Source organism: Octopus sinensis, linkage group LG11, assembly GCF_006345805.1.
Source record: "Octopus sinensis linkage group LG11, ASM634580v1, whole genome shotgun sequence".
NCBI lineage: Eukaryota > Metazoa > Mollusca > Cephalopoda > Octopoda > Octopodidae > Octopus > Octopus sinensis.
Genome location: NC_043007.1, coordinates 19,366,253 through 19,388,105, shown reverse-complemented (window position 1 = coordinate 19,388,105; position 21,853 = coordinate 19,366,253). Strand labels below are relative to the sequence as shown.

At 38.8% G+C, this 21,853-nt stretch overlaps 1 protein-coding gene across 5 annotated transcripts in view; it reads left to right on the top strand.

Moving 5' to 3' along the window:
• LOC115217128 (1-phosphatidylinositol 4,5-bisphosphate phosphodiesterase beta-4) overlaps nt 1-21,853 on the top strand; it is a 203,371-nt gene that overhangs the window by 119,022 nt on the left and 62,496 nt on the right. For all 5 annotated transcript variants that reach the window (XM_029786732.2, XM_029786731.2, XM_036507169.1 and 2 more), the window contains exons 7-16: nt 2,788-2,841; nt 3,642-3,723; nt 4,832-4,932; nt 7,324-7,378; nt 12,429-12,537; nt 14,074-14,284; nt 16,361-16,454; nt 18,107-18,186; nt 20,250-20,334; nt 21,717-21,807. In XM_029786732.2, coding sequence (XP_029642592.1) covers nt 2,788-2,841; nt 3,642-3,723; nt 4,832-4,932; nt 7,324-7,378; nt 12,429-12,537; nt 14,074-14,284; nt 16,361-16,454; nt 18,107-18,186; nt 20,250-20,334; nt 21,717-21,807 — 962 coding nt within the window. The remainder of the gene's footprint in view (nt 1-2,787; nt 2,842-3,641; nt 3,724-4,831; nt 4,933-7,323; nt 7,379-12,428; nt 12,538-14,073; nt 14,285-16,360; nt 16,455-18,106; nt 18,187-20,249; nt 20,335-21,716; nt 21,808-21,853) is intronic.

Sequence of the window (21,853 nt, the reverse complement as noted above, 5' to 3'; positions counted from 1 at the left end):
TGAGATGGCTATTATACTTTACATCTCTAAAAATGCTTATATAATTATTTCCCTTACAAACCCGAGCAACGCCGGGCGATACTGCTAGTTCTGTATAAGTGTATAACATTCGTGCATAGCTGTATGAATTTTATACACCAACATCGTATTTAAGCAGGAGAATAAGACATCCTCTCTCTCATTCTTTCTCATGCTTACGCTGAGAAACACTGCGAAGCCAGAAGTGACAGCACTGGCCTCTTGTGCCTCACTACACCCTTTTTACCCTATCATGGATAAGCTACATTCACATGGGAGAAAGGCCAAAACCAGAAGCAAAGTGAAAATATACCCTCATCATGTTGTAAATTAAAATAACTGTTGTAGGATTCAAGTGGTTGCAGCTGAAATTTATGCAAGGTCTGATCAATAAGTATCTGGACTGGTACTATAAAAACACATCTACAACACGTACCAATTTGGCATTTAATCCCCTTCAGAAGCCACACACTTAATCCAGTACTGTTTCCATTAATGGAAGCATTCCTGGAACTCGTTTTCTGGAACAATCAGCAGCTTGTATTCATTGCATTCACTTTGATTTTCCTTGATGTCCTGAAATCTTCTCCCTTTTTCAAGTGGGGTTTGATTTTTGGAAAGAAGAAACAGTTGCAAGGGATGAGATCTGGGGGGGATGCTGTACCTGGCCAAAAGCTGCCGCACAAGCTGTGCTGAATGGGCAGGGGCTTTGTCAGCTGAAAGCAGTTTTGGCACAAACTTGGCAGACAAGCATCTCATAGCCTAAGTTTCAGTGATAAAGGACTGAACTCAGCTGAACTGTAACTAATCTGCCCATCCTCCAACAACCAACAGATGGTGATTCGATGATTTCTCCTCACAGCTGCATGCACATCTGTGATGTTTTTCTCAGTTCTGTTGGTCGTGGGTCTCCTAGAACGTTCATCACTATGGACATATTTTTGGCTCATATACTCCTCTCCATACTCTTTCTGCAACTTTGCAGTGGCCTCTGAGCAGATATCACCAAGCCTTTGGCAAAATTTGATGCAGAGTCATGGTCAATGCAATGATCACACACTACACACATTCCTTCCAAGCATTGCTGTAAACACAGAGGGGACAAACAAGGACAGACAAAAGGATTAAGTCGATTACATCGACTCCAGTGCGTAACTGGTACTTATTTAATCAACCCTGAAAGGATGAAAAGTAAAGTCGACCTCAGCGGAAATTGAACTCAGCATGTAACGACAGACGAAATACCTATTTCTTTACTACCCACAAGGGGCTAAACACAGAGAGGACAAACAAGGACAGACAAATGGATTAAGTCGATTATATCGACCCCAGTGCGTAACTGGTACTTATTTAATCGACCCTGAAAGGATGAAAGGCAAAGTCGACCTCGGCAGAATTTGAACTCAGAACATAACGGCAGACGAAATACCGCAAAGCATTTCGCCTGGCATGCTAACGATTCTGTTTGCTACAGTAGGGGCCAAAATGACCTGTGTTGTGACAGTGTCCTTTACCTCTGCCGAAGGAAGTAAATATTGTTGGGTGGGGCAGAAATCACTCTGGTCTCTCATTGGCAGTTTCTTCAACTGTTTTCTTCTGCTTATTTCAATCACTGGAATACGGCCATGCTGGAGCACTATCTTGAAATAAAAAGGGTGCTTACAGCACCTAGGTTTCCCAAGTGGTCACCCATCTAAGTACCAGCTAGGCTCAATGTTACTTAACTTCAGTGATCAGACAAGAACCTATGCTTTCAATGTGATATGGCCATCTTGCATACAGCTGAGAAGAATGCACTTGTTCACACACAGACACACACACACACACACAGACACACACACACAGAGGCACACACATACTTTTTTATGTGTGTTTGGTTGTTATTTTGGAGTGAAATAAATACTTGAAACACTTAGTCTCAAGTGAATGCTGGCTTATGAATGAACAGCAGTTAGAAACATGTTGTACACATTGAGAATATCTTTTGGCATTTGTAGGGTTTCCATTGTTTTCTATTGCGAGAATTAACACAAATGGAACTCTATATGTATGTGTGTATGTATGCAAGAATGTATAAAGAGAGAGGAGAAAAAGGTACAGAGATATTCACGGACAACTACTGCACAAGGAACCTCTACATGGTCACTAGACTTGCTAGAAATGGCAGCCAAATCTCCCTCAAGTCTTTAATAAGAACAAGAAATGCATTAGTTAATGTGACCGTGACTGACCAGGCTATCAAATGTTGCTACACATCGCTGGTCACAATGCGCTTTGCATTGTTTTAGCCTTCAAATGACACCAGCCCGCTGGCTAAGCAAGCAGGCCAACAGAAGAAAGAGTGAGAGAAAGTTGTGGCAAAAGAGTACAGCAGGGATCGCCACCACCCCCTGCCAGAGCCTCGTGGAGCTTTTAGGTGTTTTCACTCAATAAACACTCACAACGCCCAGTCTGGGAATCAAAACTACAAGTCTACAACTGCGAGTCCACTGCCCTAACCACTGGGCCATTGTGTCCCCACATTAGTTAATGTAGTCCCAGATAACCCTAAAAGTATGTGATTCTTTTTTAGGAGTATACCTTCAGTCATGGGTCTGCTTGGTTAGGGCTGACCTGGGGTTGGGCGATCCCATCATACAAACACACATACAAAAACACACCCACACAGAAACACACACACACATACAATACACACATATGCACACACACCAAATGTACACACACACACCAAATATATTTACTGATGTTGTTTCTTTTATTTTCTTTCAGTTGGTTAAAACTTTGTCTAATGGTGAACCCCAGTGGTAAAATCCCGGTGAGAAGGTAAGAACCCCTATGTCTGTCTCGTAATATTTTACTGCAGGAAAATTTGATGGTACAGTGGTGAGTGGGTGGGTGGAGGAGATATATGTCTCGTACTGCTATGGTAACCAATATACAGCAATCCATCCGTTTCCTCCACTCCACCCCACTATACCTGGAAAGTCGTGGGTAGGGCCATCTCAAAGTACCAGCGATTCGGGCAGTCACCTAGGGCACCATGTCCTAGGGGGCGCCAAGGAGAGCATGACAAAGACAAGGCAATTTCCAGAACTGTCAGCTTGTACACGCTGGAAGTCAGCTTGCCTGGGACACCAGCAACCCCAGGGCTGACTGTTTCATAGGGTCCTACTGGATGCAACCATCACTGTACATTCTGGCTTTATTTAACCCCTAAGCATTCAGATTACTCTCCCAAATGCAATTCTTACTCATCCACATTATTTGGAATTAATCATGCATTATCTTGTAGCGATGAGATTTTCCTGATGTGATTGCTTATTTTTAGAAAGACATTGTAGGACAGGTGTGAGAATTCACACCTGACTGGTTTGAACATAAAAAAAGAAGGATATTTAGGCCGGATATGACCGGTTTGAATGCTAAGTGGCTAATCATAGCTCTACTCAATCTAGGTTGCCCTTGAGCTAAACCAGAACTACAATTTACATTTTTGTTTTATTATTATTATTATTATTATTATTATTGCTATTATTATTATTATTATTATTATATTATTATTATTATTAATTATTATTATTATTATTATTATTATTATTATTATTTTATTATTATTATTTCAGTATCACCCGTACATTTGCATCTGGAAGAACAGAGAAAATGATTATGCAATGTTTAAAAGACTTAGGATTGCCTGGCGGGAAAGTAAGTGTTACTAAAACGACCTGCTCCCTTTCTCCTTTCACCTCACACCTTCTATTCCTATCCTCTCCTCTTAAACAGTTCAAGACCTATATATATATATACACACACACACGTATAGGCAGAGGTGGAGGTGTGGCTGTGTGGTAAGAAGCTTGCTTCCCACCACATGGTTCCAGGTTCAGTCTCACTGTGTAACACCTTGGGCAAGTGACTTCTCAGGTCGACCAAAGCATTGTGAGTGGATTTGGTTGACAGAAACTGAAAGAAGCCCATTGTGTTGTCCCTTTTTGTATCACCTAGTTGTCCGGATGTTTTGCGTTCTTGTCCCATTTTGTATTTTATATATATATATATATATATATTCAGGGTGGACCGAAAATATGTTTACAGTTATTCATCTATCTCTTTCGCATTCACATATTAACAGTTTAGATGTTAATTATAAAAAAATATCAAACTATTATTCTATGCTAATTTAGTTAATTGCAAGATAGAAATGTAAATGTAATAAATGTTTTTCAAAAAATTTAAAGTGCTTACATGATAACTGTAAACCTACTTTTGGGCCACCATGTATATATATATATATATATATGTATGTATGTATGTATGTATGTATGTATGTATGTATGTATGTATGTATATGTTTGCATCTTTGTGTCTCTGTTTGCCCCCCCCCCCATTGCTTGACAACCGATGGTGGTGTGTTTACGTCCCCATAACTTAGTTTGGCAAAAGAGATTGCTAGATTAAGTTACTAGGCTTTCGAAGAATAAGTCCTGGGGGTCGATTTGTTCGACTAAAGGCGGTGCTCTAGCATGGCCACAGTCAAATGACTGAAAGAAGTAAAAGAATAAAAGAATATATAAATACATGTATAAGCTATACTCCTAATTCACTGTTAGATCTTCATACAAATTTTTTATTTGCCCTTCATAGCCATAGCTTTGTACCCATGTGTAATTGATATCCTGGTTTTCCCAGTTTAGATCAAGTATGAAATAGTGTGAATTATACATGAATAAATATGGAATCGTTATAATTCCTGCATGAACTGGTTTAATTAATGAAATTAAATTAATGATGTTGTTGTTGTTGTTTTTCACAGAATGAAGAAATTGAACGAGCTGCATTCACATTTGATAAGTTTTACGATCTTTATCATAAAATCTGTCCTCGTACCGATATTGAGGAACTTTTTAAAGAATTGTAAGTAATTTACTTTCAGGATTGGATCTGATTTCCTTTCCTTTCGTTTTCTCTCTTTTCTGTGTATGTACCGTAAACCCTTAAGTATAATCCCCGTTTTTTTCCCCCAAAATTTAAAGGTCAAAATCCCTAGTGCGTATTATATACGAAATTAAAAATGAAAAATATTTTCTAAGCAGTGTCCAAGTCTCTATTTGATCTCCGGCAATGTTTTGTAATGCTGGGCGCGAAAATACCTTAAGCTAAGCCTGAAAGCAATGAAATTATAAAACAAATCATCCATAACTTGCAGTAAGCAACATTTATTAAAATAAAAGTATTCAGAACACAGAAAAACATGTGGCCGTAGCCAGTACCGCATCGACTGGCCTCTGTGCTGTGGGCACGTAACAAACACCATCCGATCGTGGCCGTTCGCCAGCCTCGTCTGGCACCTGTGTCGGTGGCACACAAAAAACACCATCCGAGCGTGGCTGTTCGCCAGCCTCGTCTGGCACCTGTGTCGGTGGCACACAAAAAACACCATCCGAGCGTGGCTGTTCACCAGCCTCATCTGGCACCTGTGTCGGTGGCACATAAAATCACCCACTACACTCTCGGAGTGGTTGGCATCCAGCTGTAGAAACACTGCCAGATCTGACTGGCCTGGTGCAGCCTTCGGGCTCCCCAGACCCCAGTTGTACCGTCCAACCCATGCTAGCATGGAAAGCGGGCGTTAAACGATGATGATGATGATGATGATGATTTACATTCCCATGTAACAGTTAAGAACATCACCATTATTGTATTACGCATGTGCGGAAGTGTTTGTTTGACTAGGTGCTGCTGGCTTAATTACGCATGACTCAAGTTAGAGAAGGAGCACATATTATACACAAGGTTTAGGTTTTTCAGAAGTACAGCCCCCTAAAAATCCCCTGCATATTATACTTAAGGGCGGACTATACTCGAGGATTTACGGTATGCAGGTAACAGTTATTGTTGATGTTGTTAGATCTAACATCATGGAGGCACATGGTTAAGTGTTTAGGAATGTTCAGCTCATTATCGTAAGGTCTTGAGTTCAATTCCTGGCAGTACATTGTGACCTTGAGCAAGACTTTATTTCATGCTGCTCCAGTCCACTCACCTGACAAAAATGAGGAGTACCTGTAACTCTAAAGAGCCAGCCTTGTAACATTCTGTGTCACACTGAATCTCCCTAATAATTATGTTATGGGTAAGTGTGTCTGTGGTGTACTCAGCCACTTACATGTTCATCTCATGAACAGGCTGTCCAGCTGGGACCCTTGTCATCACAACTGACAAACTATCAGATCTGACATCTCTACCTTATTGTTATCATTACTGGGCTACCCTTAAACCCAAATAGGGAAAATCTAAGCTCAAAACCATTCTGAATGTGATGATTCTGTCTTTTGGCATCATGTAAGACTATATTATATAATATAGACTGACATGATCCTTGATCATCTGTTGTGATTGCACATCTATAAGCATTTGGAACTTTTACTGCAGGGATCCAAACAACTAAAAGCTCTATCTCTGTCCGGGTTGCGGATCCGTGGAATAAGCTGCCGGACGAGATAGAGAAGATGCCGACGACCGCTCGGTTCAAGGTCTCCCTTGACCTCAAGTGTCCTGAACTCTTTACATGAACACCACCCTGTACTTAACTCCATGTCCCCCTACATGGCCTTGCTTTTTGCTTTTTGAGCCAAAAATTAACTTAACTTAACCATAATGATTAAACGCATGCAGGAACTATGATATAAATTTGTGTTTATGTTATTTCTCCTTCAGATATTCTTTTCTACTCTAGGCACAAGGCCCGAAATTTTGGGTGAGGGTCCAGTCGATTAGATCGATCCCAGTAGGCAATTAGCACTTAATCTATTGGCCCTGAAAGGATGAAAGGCAAAATTAACGTTGGCGGAATTTGAACTCAGAATGTAAAGACAGACGAAATACCGTTTCAAATTTTGCTCAGCGTGCTAACGATTCTGCCAGCTTGCCACCTTATTTCTCCTTCAGATATTAAAAAAAAACAACGATCATCAGCCTTGAAGGATAACCATGACGATGACAAACACACACACACCATTAAAGATGTACTGATTGGATATAAAACCGCTGTCATTAATGAGCAAGTAATTTAAATCTGCTATGGATGCCAAAACTCTCTGCGGCTCTTGAGCAGTCCTATTTCAGTGAAGGCCATTTTCTTGTGCTCTGCAAACAAGGTTAGCAGCTGTTCCATTTGGGATTGGTCATTTCTTGTAGACCAATAGTTTTACCAAATTAAGGTCACCATCCTGCATAGTATTAACACGTCTTTGTACAAATAAATAATCTCGCATTTACTATTGTTTTCTTTTCTTTTCTCTTCAGAAGTGGCGATAAAGCATTCTTGACAATAAATCAACTTATTGACTTCTTCAATGAAGTAAGTATATTGGAGGAAATGGTAGAGTTGGGTTGAAGAAGGGGTTGTGTTTTTTTTTCTCATTCACAATATTCTAGAAACTTTTTGTTTTTGTGCTTGGTTTGTAAGATTCTCTTGGTGTGAACCTTTGTTTTGAAACGTAATTTGTTCTGTCTTGGGAGGGTCATTATGCCAGTAATGAACACACACACGCTGGTTGTATTTCACTTCTTTTATTATTATCATTATTATTATTAGTAGTAGTATTATTATGATAGTTATTATTTGTCAATTTGATAACTATTTAACTAATTAATTGATTAGTAGATTAATTGTTCAGTTAATAAATCATTGAGTTAGGTTTGTCAAAATCTTTTCTTCTCCATTCATGACTTCATCAACAATGTACCTCTCTCTACTCCTGCTCTGCTGTGAGTCTCTGGCTGCCTATGAGGATGACAGCATGTCATTGAAGAGGTTGCAAACGGCCTTCAAAGGACTTCCATTGACTGATTGACTGAACGATTAATCAAACAACTAATTAAATAATTGATTAAATGTTAATGAATTGACATTTCGATGATGTGATTGTTTATTTTTAGAATGATATTATAGGCTAAGTGTGAGAGGCCAGATCTGGTCAGTTTGATCATGAAACAGGTAGAATATATGGGCCCCAGATATTGGTGGTTTAAATGCTAAAGGGTTAAATCAACTCCTTAATGAATAAAAAAAAATGGTAAAGGAGTTAACCCAAGTAAGATTTGAACCTCAGGAGATGGGTGATGAAATTCATATTGGTAAAGCATCGGGTCAATTCCTTTACTATTTCTCAACACCCCCCCACCCATAAATGCACCCAGGAACGAAATTTGCTTTGTCAGTGCAAACCCAGTTTTTCAGGAGGATGTTCAAACATTTTTCATTGCCCCCCCCACCAACCTACCCCACCCAAGATAATTTTGGGGATGCACTTTCACTCCCTGTAACCCGTCTCTGAGCCTATGCCCCAGCCCTGCTCCATGTCTAAGGGCCAAGTTGATGCTGATATAAATATATGGCGAGCTGGCAGAAACGTTAGCACACCGGGCGAAATGCTTAGCGGTATTGTGTCTGTCGTTACGTTCTGAGTTCAAATTCCGCCGAGGTCGACTTTGCCTTTCATCCTTTCAGGGTTGATAAATTAAGTACCAGTTACGCACTGGGGTCGATGTAATCGACTTAATCCGTTTGTCTGTCCTTGTTTGTCCCCTCTATGTTTAGCCCCTTGTGGGTAATAAAGAAACAGATATAAATATACGGACTGTTGAATTGGTTTATGTTGATCATAGCTAAAAAAAAGGGGGCCATCCCGATTCAGTAGATCCATAAACGAAGGCATAAATTTATTTTGATAAAGTTTTGGTTTTGCTTTCCTGAAAAAAAAACTTGACAAACCCCTTAAATTTACGTCTCTTATATGGGTGAAATAAGGGTTGTTCTTGATGTAATGAATGAAAAGCTCAAAATCTAATGTAATTCACTGTTAATCGTCCTCACATCATGACACTTAAGTACCCGGCTTATATATACCCTTATGACACATGCCACTACCTCTCGTACAGCAATGCAGTAAATATTGATGATGACGATGATGATGAGGAGGATTTTTTTTTATATACCTGTACCTCTGCACAAAGCTTGCACACTGCACACACACACACACACACACACACACACACACACACACACACACACACCATACATTCTTCTATTGAATCTATGAACAAGCAGTTGAAAACAAAAACAAAAAAATTTTATATTTATAAATAAAACAAAAATTAAAAAAAAAGGAAACACAAAACAAACAGAAAAATAAACAAAATAGAACCTTTTTCTGCACTTTGCACCTGTGTAAGTAACCGACAACACTAATGTGCAGTTGCACTTTGTACAACAACAACAACAACAGCAGTAACAGCAACAACTGCAGCCAACCGCACTTTGATTTTCACATCACGGCAACATAGATTTCAGCACCAAGCCAGCCAAAAGCTACTTGGAGATGTGCACCACTTGCAGCTATCTGCAGTTGCAGTGAACATTTGGTAGTTTGGTAGGTAGACACACGCGTAGAATAATCAATATACCTCGTCGCTTTGCACACAGAACACCAGAGCTTCTACCGCCACCCGTACTGCATCACGGAACCTGCAAGCCAATAACAGGCACATACTAAACTTTGGACATTTCCTTCATCCGTAGTGGATCTCCATGAAAGAAGGAAGGAAGGAAAATGAACCAGGCGAACTCACATTTGGTAATTGTTCAAGGCTGGAACTTCTTCAAGGCTGGAATTTTCTTCATGGCTGAAACGAACCGCTTCCTAAGTGTAACTTCTTTGCAACTGAAAATTCTTCGTGGCGGCAACTTTCTTCGTGGCTGGATCTGATTCGTATTGTAAGCTTTCTTCACAGATGAAACATCTTCGCACTTGGATCTTTGGATCTTCTTCTTTGGCAATAAATATTCTTTTCAATTCATTTTACACAAATTCTATGAGGTGTGTTGTATGTGTATGTCTGTATATATATATACATACATACATACATACATCAATCATACATACATACATATATATATATATATATATATATATGCACATACATACATCATACATATATATATACATACATACATACATCATACATATATATATATACATACAGACATCATACATATATATATATACATACATACATACATCAGACATATATATATATACATACATACATCATACATATATATATATATACATACATCAAATATATATATACACATACATATATACATCATAAAAATATATACATATATATACATACATCATACATGTGTATATATATATATATATATACATACATCATAAATATATATATATACATCATATATATATATATATGTATATATATACAGTGTAAAGGAGATTGTTGGCCACCAAGTCACCCAATACCAACCATTATCTATACAAGTCAAACCACAATATTACAATAACAACACCAAATAAATATTGTAATGATATAATAATCACAACAATAATTAGAGGATTATGATTGTCTATACATTTACATATCAATAAGTCTGCTCAATCAGATCTGACCAGGGGCTAAACAGCGGCTAATCTGACCAGGCGCTTAACAGGGGCTATCTGACTAGGGGCTATCAGGGGCTAAATGTAACTATTCAGACACTAGATTTGATTACTTAATATATGGTTTAATTAGAAACCTTCCCTACTGATAATGGTCATAACAAAAATTATAATATAATGGACAATTTGAAGGCTTCCATCTTTGGAATTACAACACATTCTTGGAGATGGTACATCAAATAATTCAGGATTTGGGTTTTCTTTTTTTATCAATTTGGTTATTTTTTCTACATTTTTTTTTAAAAATTTAAAATCTTTTTTTCCTACTTAAAATTATCTGTTTTTCCCTTGGTAAGAAGATGGTAAGAATGGTTTGAATGACAATTCATGAGGGGCAACTGTAAAGATTCTGCCTGCTCTGGTTCCATTCTATGTCAGCCTCATAAGCTTACCATGATGTAATTGACATTAAAATGGCCCTTGATCAGTGCAAAAGTCTTTTACTTGTCCTGGCTATTCTCCATGTAGGGTATGGTGGACCCTACATCCTTTTTTTGTATCTACTTTACCTGTCTACCTGGCCCCTATCCCACACACCTGTTGGCCCTTTCACCTGCTCTATGTCTCCCATCTGCCACATTACCAGTCCTCTCCCCCACTTCAGTTTGTTCACTTTCCCTATTGCTACATGTTAACTTCCATCTTACAACATGTATTCCTATCTGCATTGTTTCCTTCTTCAAATTCTTTCCTTTATTTCACACACTCTACATGTCACCTATACTCTTCCATACTTCCCACATGTCACTTTAGTTCTTCCATGCCTCTTACATGTGACTTAACTCCTCCATATATACAACGTCTCACCCCCATCTATTCCATGTATCCCACATGTGATTTCAACACTTCCATGCCTCCCTACATGTCACCTCATCTCCTCCATGCATCCTACATGGAATTTCAACACCTCCATACATTCCTACATGTCACCTCATCTCCATCTCCATACATTCCACATGTTATTTCAACACCTCCATACCTCCCTACATGCCATCTCATCTCCTTCTTCATACATCCCACTTGCTACAGTGTCTACTCCATATCTCCTACATGTTAATTTCCCCCTGTCTGAACTTTTCCACATGTTCCTCTTTACACATAGGCCAAATATCTTCATGTTTTTGCCATACATTCAACAAATCCTTCCCTATTATCCATCTATCCCACATGTCACCTCAATTCCTCCATACATCCTACATCTCAACCTGTCTCCCTCACACAGCCACATGCTGTCCTAGCTACTTAAGGCATCCCAAATTTTACCCAGTCAACTCTGCACGTGTCACATGTCCACATCAACAGGTTTATCCCCACATGTCCCCAGATTCCCTCCTTACACCATCTTCTGAATCCCCTACACCCACCCACCCACCCAATACCTGTGTTTTCGCCCCCACCACCTAATTATCACTTCCATCCATGTTATTCCTACTAAATACCTCAGACAACCACCACCATGACCACCACCACCAACCCCACACTGTATCATTACCACTTCCATCACCATATCCTATACTCATGCAGCACCCCACCACCTTCCAATATACTCCCACCCACCACCTTGGCATCCATTCACAGTCATTATCATCACCCCCCAGTCCAACCCCCACCCAGGGTCACCACCATCTCACAGTACCTTCACCATTATCCTAGTATCATTATCACCACCACCACCACCACCACCATCACCACTCATGGCTCCACCACCACCATCTTCAGAACCTATAACACCAACCCTACCTCCATTACCTCCACATCCACCACCACCACCACTAGCTCCACCTCCACCACCACCACCACTAGCTCCACCTCCACCACCACCACCACTACACTTTAGCACCACCAGTGACCAATGCCGCTGTTTTGTATTCTTTCTGCTTCCAGAGACAACGTGATCCCAGACTGAATGAGATCCTTTTTCCATTCTACGACCGCAATAGAATACTTCAGATCGTCACCCAATACGAGGAGAGTGATGAAATGAAGAAGAAAGGTTTTTGTGGCTTGCTTTTCTTTCATTCTTTCTTTCTTTATTTATTATTAACTGGGTGTATATATATATATATATAGGTACCTGCTTTGAAACCTTCATCTTCCATATCCAGAATATAAATTCCACATTTATACCAATAAAAATTGTTGCACTTGGTTTTGTTGGTAAACATCTAAGTAACTACATGGGAAGGTTACAGTTTACACAAAAAGAAATCACCCAGCTAGCATGCACATTGCAAAAACAATCAATAAGCGGAACAGTAAAAATATGCAAGACATTTTTCAAGTTTGAAATGTGAATTTGTTTTTGTTATCTACATTTCAATGATGGAACTTTGTTTCTTTGTTAAAAAGCAGCTTCTGACTCAAAGGAATAATTTAAATAATTAAAAACAGAAGAGAATGAACATACATACATACATATATACATACATACATACATACATATCCAATCCATCACTGGAACTGCAAAAATCTGTAAAACTTTCCAGAAGTTTATCATGTAAATGTATATGAGCATTATTTTTGTCTTTTTTTTACGGATATTCATCCTCATCTTTTTTGTTGTTAACACAACATTTCGGCTGATATACCCTCCAGCCTTCATCAGGTGTCTTGGGGAAATTTTGAGACTAGGTTATCATTCCTAAGGTATTTTTCAATATTATTAGGAATGAGAACCCAGGTTCAAAACTTCACTAAGACACCTGATGATGGCTGGAGGGTATATCAGTTGAAATGTTGTGTTACCAACAAACAAGATGAGGACAAATATCTGTCAATAAATGACAAATAATGTACATAATTCCCCGTCTCTTAAATATAGAACTGTATTATATATGAGCGTGTCTAGATATGCAACTATATTCATGAGAATACATATATATATATATATATATATATATATATACTTTATTTAAAGCAGCAGAAAATTCCATACATTTTCTGCTGCTTTAAATAAAGCATATTACTCTACCACTGGTATTTGAGTACTCTTTTTTTCCACCTTGTTTCACATTTGTGTTTACTCCGGTATATATATATATATATATATATATATATATATATATAATCATTACAGATAAAGGGTGAAATAAAATTAATTTAATAAAATCAACAAATTTCACCTAGTAGCACTTCGGTATGGAAAAGGACCATATTCGGTAAAAGTTTATATAATTATAACAATAAGGGTCTTTGCAACAAGTAGCTTGACCACATACCGAAAATTTTAGAAATAGCAGCCAGAGGACTGTTATTTCCTTTTACTACAGAAATATGTCTCCTTTCTGTGCCCTTCTGATATTTGCAAATATCAGAAGGGCACAGAAAGTGTGTCTAAAGCCAGCTGGAGACGGCGATCTCCTGGGGCTAAAAGCGTCAGTAACACCCACTCCCAGTGGCTAGCCACATTCAGATGGCTAGTACACTTTACGTATATATATATATATATATATATATATATATATATATATATATTTAAGTTTAGAAATTGCTTCTAATGTCTGCCTCTGCCTTTCTCTTCATCTTTCAGAATGTTTAAGTTTAGATGGCTTCTGTCGATATCTGATGTCTGATGATAATGCTCCAGTATTCCTGGATCGTCTTGACATGTACCAAGACATGGATCAACCATTGTCTCATTATTATATCAACTCATCACACAACACATACCTGACTGGCCGACAGTTCGGAGGGAAATCCTCCGTCGAAATGTATAGACAAGTCCTCTTAGCTGGATGCCGGTGAGAACCTTACTGCTTCATTTTCTTATATTCTTTCCTTTTCAATTTTCATTCCTCTTTTTTGCTCCTTTTCTTTTTATTTTTCTAAAATTCCATGGGCAGGCTGTAGTTTTCAGTAAATAGAAAAGGTACCACTTAGGGAGTTTCCTCTAAGTTAAAACATCCTTGGTTGGTTATCTCCTGCAAGCAATATAAACAGACATGCTTGTATGCACCAAGGGGTCACCACTTGGTAAATAACACAGAATTCTGTGTCCAAAGGAAACCTCCACTTTTCAGTGAGGATAAATATTTCCTTTTGATATTAATACTGCTTATGTTGCTATTAAATATCATCATTTATATAATTACATAATTAACATTTGTAATTAATTTAAGTCATCATCACATGCATCACCATTATCATTATCATTTAACATTCACCTTCCATGCTAGCATGGGTGGGTATATATATATATATATATATATATATTACTGTTATTATTATTATTAAGGTGGCAAGCTAGCAGAATCATTAGCATGCTGGACAAAATGGTTAGCGGTATTTCTCCTGTCACTATGTTTTGAGGTTCAAATCCTGCCAAGGTCCACTTTGCCTTTCATTCTTTTGGGGTTGATAAATTAGGTACCAGTTGAGTACTGGGGTCAGTTTAATTGACTAGTCCCCTCCCCCAAAATTTCAGACCCTGTTTCTTTAATAGAAAGAAATATTATTATTATTATTATTATTATTATTATTATTGATGATGATGATATGAATTTGGAGACTTGTACATCCACAAAATTTATCGTATAATCTTATACAGGATATCATAATAACCTGCACATGTTTCTGCTGCAGCTGCTACTCACTGTTGCAAATGCAACATTGCATTATTGTTGGTGCAGCTTCATCAGGGTCCATCCCTTTGGTCATGCTTAAAGTGGACCTTTTGTTTTTTTTACTTGTCTTAGACATTGGGCTGCAGCTATGCTGGGGCACTGACTTGAAAAGTTTAGTCAAAGAAATTGAACCCCCCACTCCAAGGACTCATTTTTCAGTCTATAATTTATTTTATTGGTTTCTTTTAACAAATTGCTAAGTTACAAGGACGTGAACCAACCAACACCGGTTGTCAAACAATGGTTTGGGACAAACACACACATAGAATATATGGTGCTGGTGCCATGTAAAAAGCACCCAGTACAATTTGTAAAGTGATTGGTGTTAGGAAGGGCCTCCATCCAAAGAAACCATGCCAGAAGAGACAGTGGAACCGGGTGCAGCTCCTGCCAAACCATTCAACTCATGCCAGCATGGAAAACGGATGCTGAATGATGACAATGATGTTGATGATGATGATAATGATGATATGCTTCTGACCAGTATCTACCAAATTTACTAACATGTCATTGACTGGTTTGGGGCTATAGTAGAAGACAATTTCCCTAGATGTCCTGCAGTGGGACTGAACCTGAAACCATGTGGTTTCAAAATGAGCCTCTTAACTGACACAGCTGTGCCTACACTTAATATTCCATTGTATCTGTTTCTCTTTATATTCCTCCAAATATGGACGGCTTATGTTAACACCTCACACAATGCCCCAAAAACAAATCTTTATATATAAAAGTGAGGTTGTGTGCTGTCTGTCTCCTACGATTTAGATTCCTAACTACTGCCACATTTTGCGGTGCATTTTAACCAAAACCGGGTATCTTATAGTCGTGATTCATATCGAGCCCTTCTGTGTATTAGCGTGCATCTACGATGAGTCTACGATTTAAAAAAAAATTTACCATCAATTTTTTCCCATTTTTAATGCATTTTTGGCATATATAAGGGAAGTAACTCTCTAAAAATTTATTATTAAATTTCAGAACGTAAAAAGCTACAGTAACACCCCCCCCTTTGTGGTTAGCCATATTGAGATGGCTATTATACTTTACATCTCTAAAAATGCTTATATAGTTATTTCCCTTACAAACCCGAGCAACGCCGGGCGATACTGCTAGTATCTTATATTATTTACCTCAATGCTTCTTCTCTCCCTTAAAATGTGATTCATTCCCTTTTCTGGCTAAATTCCATTTCAGATGTGTTGAGCTTGACTGCTGGGACGGACGCAACGAAGACCAAGAGCCCATAATCACACACGGCAAAGCAATGTGTACAGATATTTTATTCAAAGTAAGCAGTCTATCTCTTGCTCCCTCCTCTTAACCCTTTCGTTACCAATCCGGCTGAAACTGGCTCTGGTTCTATAGTACAAATGTCTTGTTTTCATAAGTTTTGAATTAAAATCTTCCACCAAACCTTAGTCACAATTTATGTTCCTAACACTAGCTGAATGATAATTAAGTTATTTTACTAAATTCTTTGTTAAAGAATTATAGAAGAATTTTTATTATTTTGTATCTGTTTAACCCTTTTGATACCAACCTGCCTGAAACTGCCTCTGGTTCTGAGTACAAATGTCTTGTTTTCAAAAGTTTTGAATTAAAATCTTCCACCAAACCTTAGTCACAATTTATGTTCCTAACACTAGCTTAAGGATAACTAAGTTATTTTACTAAATTCTTTGTTATGTTTAAAATTAATTGAATAAAACCCAGAGCATCTCAAAGTAAATACAGTAACGAAAGGATTAAACACAAGCTAATGAGGTAACCTCTACATTGTCACATAAACTGGTAGAAATAGTAGCCAAATTTCACTCAAATCACACCCAGCCATCTTAGAAAAGAACACATAGCATCAAGTGGTCTTGAGTTGCCTGCATAAATGAATAAAAAAAAACTGGGATGGCCATAGTTAGATTGCCTAAACAGGTTGAGCTAATACATAGAGGTTTCCAAAACCCAGTTGATTAACACTATACTTACCTATCAGGTCAATATCAGTTCTTCCTCTACTCTCGGGCACACAAGGTAGAGAGTTAATACCAGTAATTTCCATTGGGAGCAGTTTTCTCTGCATCCAGGCCCATGACATTAGCCTCTCCCATTTCGGTTATGAATGTTGTTCTGCACCATGGAGTTCCCAGCCTCCCTCTGTCTTTTACCCTCCAGTGGTGTCCATTTAAAAGCTATTTCAGAATGGTATTGTTCTGGTAGAGTCAATCTTTGTTTTGTGATGGTTTCACTAAATGGTTTTGTATTGAATAATAAAGTTTATTTGCCAATGGAATGTGGCAGTTCTATTCGGTTCTGTTACTGTATATCTCTCACTCAGAGATTTAAAACAAATTTTGCATTGGCTCTCTTTAGAACACCATTATTGGTTATTGGCGGCAAGCTGGCAGAAACGTTAGCACGCTGGGCAAAATGCGTAGCCGTATTTCGTCTGCCGTTACGTTCTGAGTTCAAATTCCGCCGAGGTCAACTTTGCCTTTCATCCTTTCGGGGTCGATAAATTAAGTACCAGTTATGCACTGGGGTCGATATCTGTCCTTGTTTGTCCCCTCTGTGTTTAGCCCCTTGTGGGTAGTAGAGAAATAATTATTGGTTATGTGATCCTACCAGGGACGTTCTCATAATCCTTCTCAAGCATCTTCAGCAGAACACATCTAGCTTTCTATCAAGTTCTATGCTGTTCTTCCATGATTGATAGAACCATGCTGTTGTAGAATCAGATCTTTGCGTGTAAGCTGATGGAGTTAAAAAACCAGATAGCGCACACACACTCTGAAACAGCTGTTACCTTCCTATACATTAATCCCATCATTATAAATTTCTGAATTCTATAAATTAGGCTAAATGGAAAGGTACCCGTGAATTGTATAAAATGGCACCAAAATATGTTATTCATTATTAATTCTATTATCTCACCCTTCTTCTCAGGATGTTATTAATGCAATTAAGGAAACAGCTTTTATTACTTCTGACCTGCCTGTCATCCTTTCATTTGAAAACCATTGTAGGTAAGTACCTCATTTTATACCTCTCCTTCTCTCACCCCATCTCTCTCTATATGTTTATATATGTGTGTGTGTGGGTTTATGTATAATCATATACATAAGTGCACATGCACACACACACACACACACATATATATATATATTCAATATGTGATCACGTGTGTATCGTTGGCGATTTTCTTTCTCCATCTTCCCTTCCTTGCACCCTTCCTTTTTCTATGTTTCTGATGAAGAGCTCTGCTCGAAACATTAAATCCTCCTTCTTTCTTTCCTTTCCTTGCGTTGTTGTTTTCTCTTTGTGTTTTCATGTTTTGATTAACTTTATATTAATATACATGTGTATATGTTCAAAATACATGTATGCATAAATAAAATTATATTAAAATTAAAGTTAAACCGTATGCTCGATATTTTGAACATTAGCTCTTTTTCAAGAAAGAGAAGAGATTTTTAAAAAGGAAAGGAAAGTATTGTCTGTGTAGTGTTTCAACAGTTCAACATGTATGATAAATGTGAATATTGGGAATATGTAATATATTGAGGGGAAAATGTTGATCATACAGAGAAAGAAATGATGAGTGTAAGTGACAGTTGACAAGTGTGTATGAAGATGCCAATACGTATGTGTGACTGGGTAATGAAACAAGTGGTGTATATGCATCTGTGTGTATGGGGTGGTAAAAAGATCACTGAAACTGTTTGAAGAATAGTTGTTTTTTTTTTAATTCCATCTGGAGAGAATATTGCATAACACAGAGATTGAACCACCAACTCTCCAGACTGAACCACTACTTTTCTACATTGAGAAGTCACAGTTTCGGTACTATGAATGTGATGAAAGTGTCACAGAGAAGGACTGCAAGATGGATTCTTGAAGCCAAACCAAATAGCAGGAGTCATCAATGGGAACAGGGGAGATCCAGGAAGTTGAGAGAAGTGTCAGATGGGGGAATACAGATTCTAAAGCAAAATAGAAAGCATTACATGTGTGTGTGTGTTTGAGTGTTTTTTACCATTTGATAACCTGTGCTGGTTTGTCTATGTCCCTGTAACTTAGCTGTTTGGCAAAAAGAAACTAGCAAAATATGAACTAGACTTTAAAAATATAAGTAGTGAAGTTGATTTGATTGACTAAAACTCATCAATGCAGAGCCCCAGCATGGCCACAGTCCTGTAACTGAAACCAGTAAAAAATATAATGAATTTTTTTTTGCTTTTCTCTTTTTCCTTTATTTGTGCCTAATCCTTTATCTAAATCGGCTGTTCTCAACTGCAACTCCCAGGGCTGCATGCAGCCTTCAAGCATCCTTTCATAAGCCCTCAAGCATCCCTCCAGTGGCCCCCAAGCATCCTTCCAGTGGCCCTCAAACATCCCTCCAGTGGTCCTCAAGCATCCCTCCAGCAGCCCTCAAGCATCCCTCCAGTGGCCCTCTAGCAGCCCTCCAGCGGCCCTCAAGCATCTCTCCAGTGGCCCTCAAGCATCCCTCCAGTGGCCCTCAAGCATCCCTCCAGCATCCCTCCAGTGGCCCCCAAGCATCCTTCCAGTGGCCCTCAACCATCCCTCCAGCGGCCCTCAAGCATCCCTCCAGTGGCCCTCAACCATCCCTCCAGTGGCCCTCAAGCATCCCTCCAGCGGCCCTCAAGCATCTCTCCAGTGGCCCTCAAGCATCCCTCCAGCGGCCCTCAAGCATCCTTCCAGTGGCCCTCTAGCAGCCCTCCAGCGGCCCTCAAGCATCTCTCCAGTGGCCCTCAAGCATCCCTCCAGCGGCCCTCAAGCATCCCTCCAGTTGCCCTCAAGCATCCCTCCAGTTGCCCACAAGCATCCCATCAGTGCACTTCTAGCATCCTTCTAGTGGCTCTCAATAGTCTTCCCTCTATAAATTAAGTTTTTCATTAATTGCAACCCCCTAAAGGTGCAAACCCCTAAAAAAACTCCAGTTTTGAATCTGGCTCAAATATTAAAAAAGGTTGAGAACCATTGGTCTAAATTCTAGCTCTTTATATTTCACCTGTAAAATCTATCCTAATTACTGATCCTGTATTGATATTCCTTTATAAATCTACAGTAAACCACAACAGTACAAAATGGCGCGATATTGTGAAGACATTCTTGGGGATTTACTATTAAAGAGAAAATTAGACAACTTTGACGTAAGTATTTTACCATTTTTGTTATTTATATAGGTGCAGGTATGGCTGCATGGTAAGAAACCTGTTTCCCAAAGGTGGTGAGTGGCAGAATCGTTAGCACGCCGGGCGAAATGCTTAGCGGTATTTTGTCTGCCGTTACGTTCTGAGTTCAAATTCCACCAAGGTCGACTTTGCCTTTCATTCTTTCGGGGGTTGATAAATTAAGTACCAGTTATGCACTGGGGTCGATGTAATCGACTTAATCCCTTTGTCTGTCCTTGTTTGTCCCCTCTATGTTTAGCCCCTTGTGGGCAATGAAGAAATAAGAAACCTGCTTCCCAACCACATGGTTCTGGGTTCAGTCCCACTACATGGCACCTTGAGTAAAGTGTCTCCTACTATAGCTTTAGGCCAACCAAAGCCTTGTGAGTGGATTTGGTAGGCAGGAGCTAATAGAAGCCTGTAGTGTGTGTGTGTGTGTGTGTGTCTGTTTGTTTGTTGCTCACCTCTGTTTAAAAACTGGCGTTGGTGTGTATACGTCCCCATAACTTTGTAGTTCAGTAAAAGTGACTGATATAATAAGTGCAAAGGTTTTTAAAAATAAGAACTGTGGTCCATTTGTTCAGCTAAAAAAATTCTCTAAGGCGGTGCCCCAGCATGGCCACAGTCTAATCACCAAAACAAATAAAATGGAAAAAGATAAGGACTTATTTTGTTTTATTTGCTGTTCAGCCCCAGAAGCGTTTTAATTAAACAGATCTAAAATCAATGGTACACCAGCTGTGTCTGTTTCCATCTTTTGTTCAAACATCATGCACCTAAGATAACATCAATCTAAGATGACAGAATGGAGTTTAGCTGTTATTTCTAGCAGGTCAAAGTGAAATACTGTGTGGTAAGTAGCTTGGTTACCAACCACATGGTTCCTGGTTCAGTCCCACTGCGTGGCACCTTGGGCAAGTGTCTTCTACTATAGCCCCGGGCCGACCAAAGCCTTGTGAGTGGATTTGGTAGATGGAAACTGAAAGAAGCCTGTCATATATATATGTGTGTGTGTGTGTGTGTTTATGTTTGTGTCTGTGTTTGTCCCTCCAACATCGCTTGACAACTGATGCTGGTGTGGTTACGTCCCCGTAACTTAGCGGTTCGGCAAAAGAGACCGATAGAATAAGTACTAAACTAACAAAGAATAATTCCTGGGGTCAGTTTGCTAAACTAAAGGTGGTGCTCCAGCATGGCCACAGTCAAATGACTGAAACAAGTAAAAGAGTAAGAGAATAAGAGAGATAGTAACATTATACCCTTACTTTCTCTTCTGATTTAATAAAATCTCAAAGGTTTTTCCTTATTTAACGATTTCCTTATAATTTCCTCAACCAATTTGATTTTCTTCGCTTATCCAGTTAGAACCTGGCATTCCGCTGCCCTCACCATCAGAGCTGAAAAGAAAGATTCTCATCAAAAATAAACGTCTGAAATCTGAGGTAGAAAAAAGTGAGTTCATTGCTTTGTTTTGATTTGTCTGTCTGTCTCTCTCTCT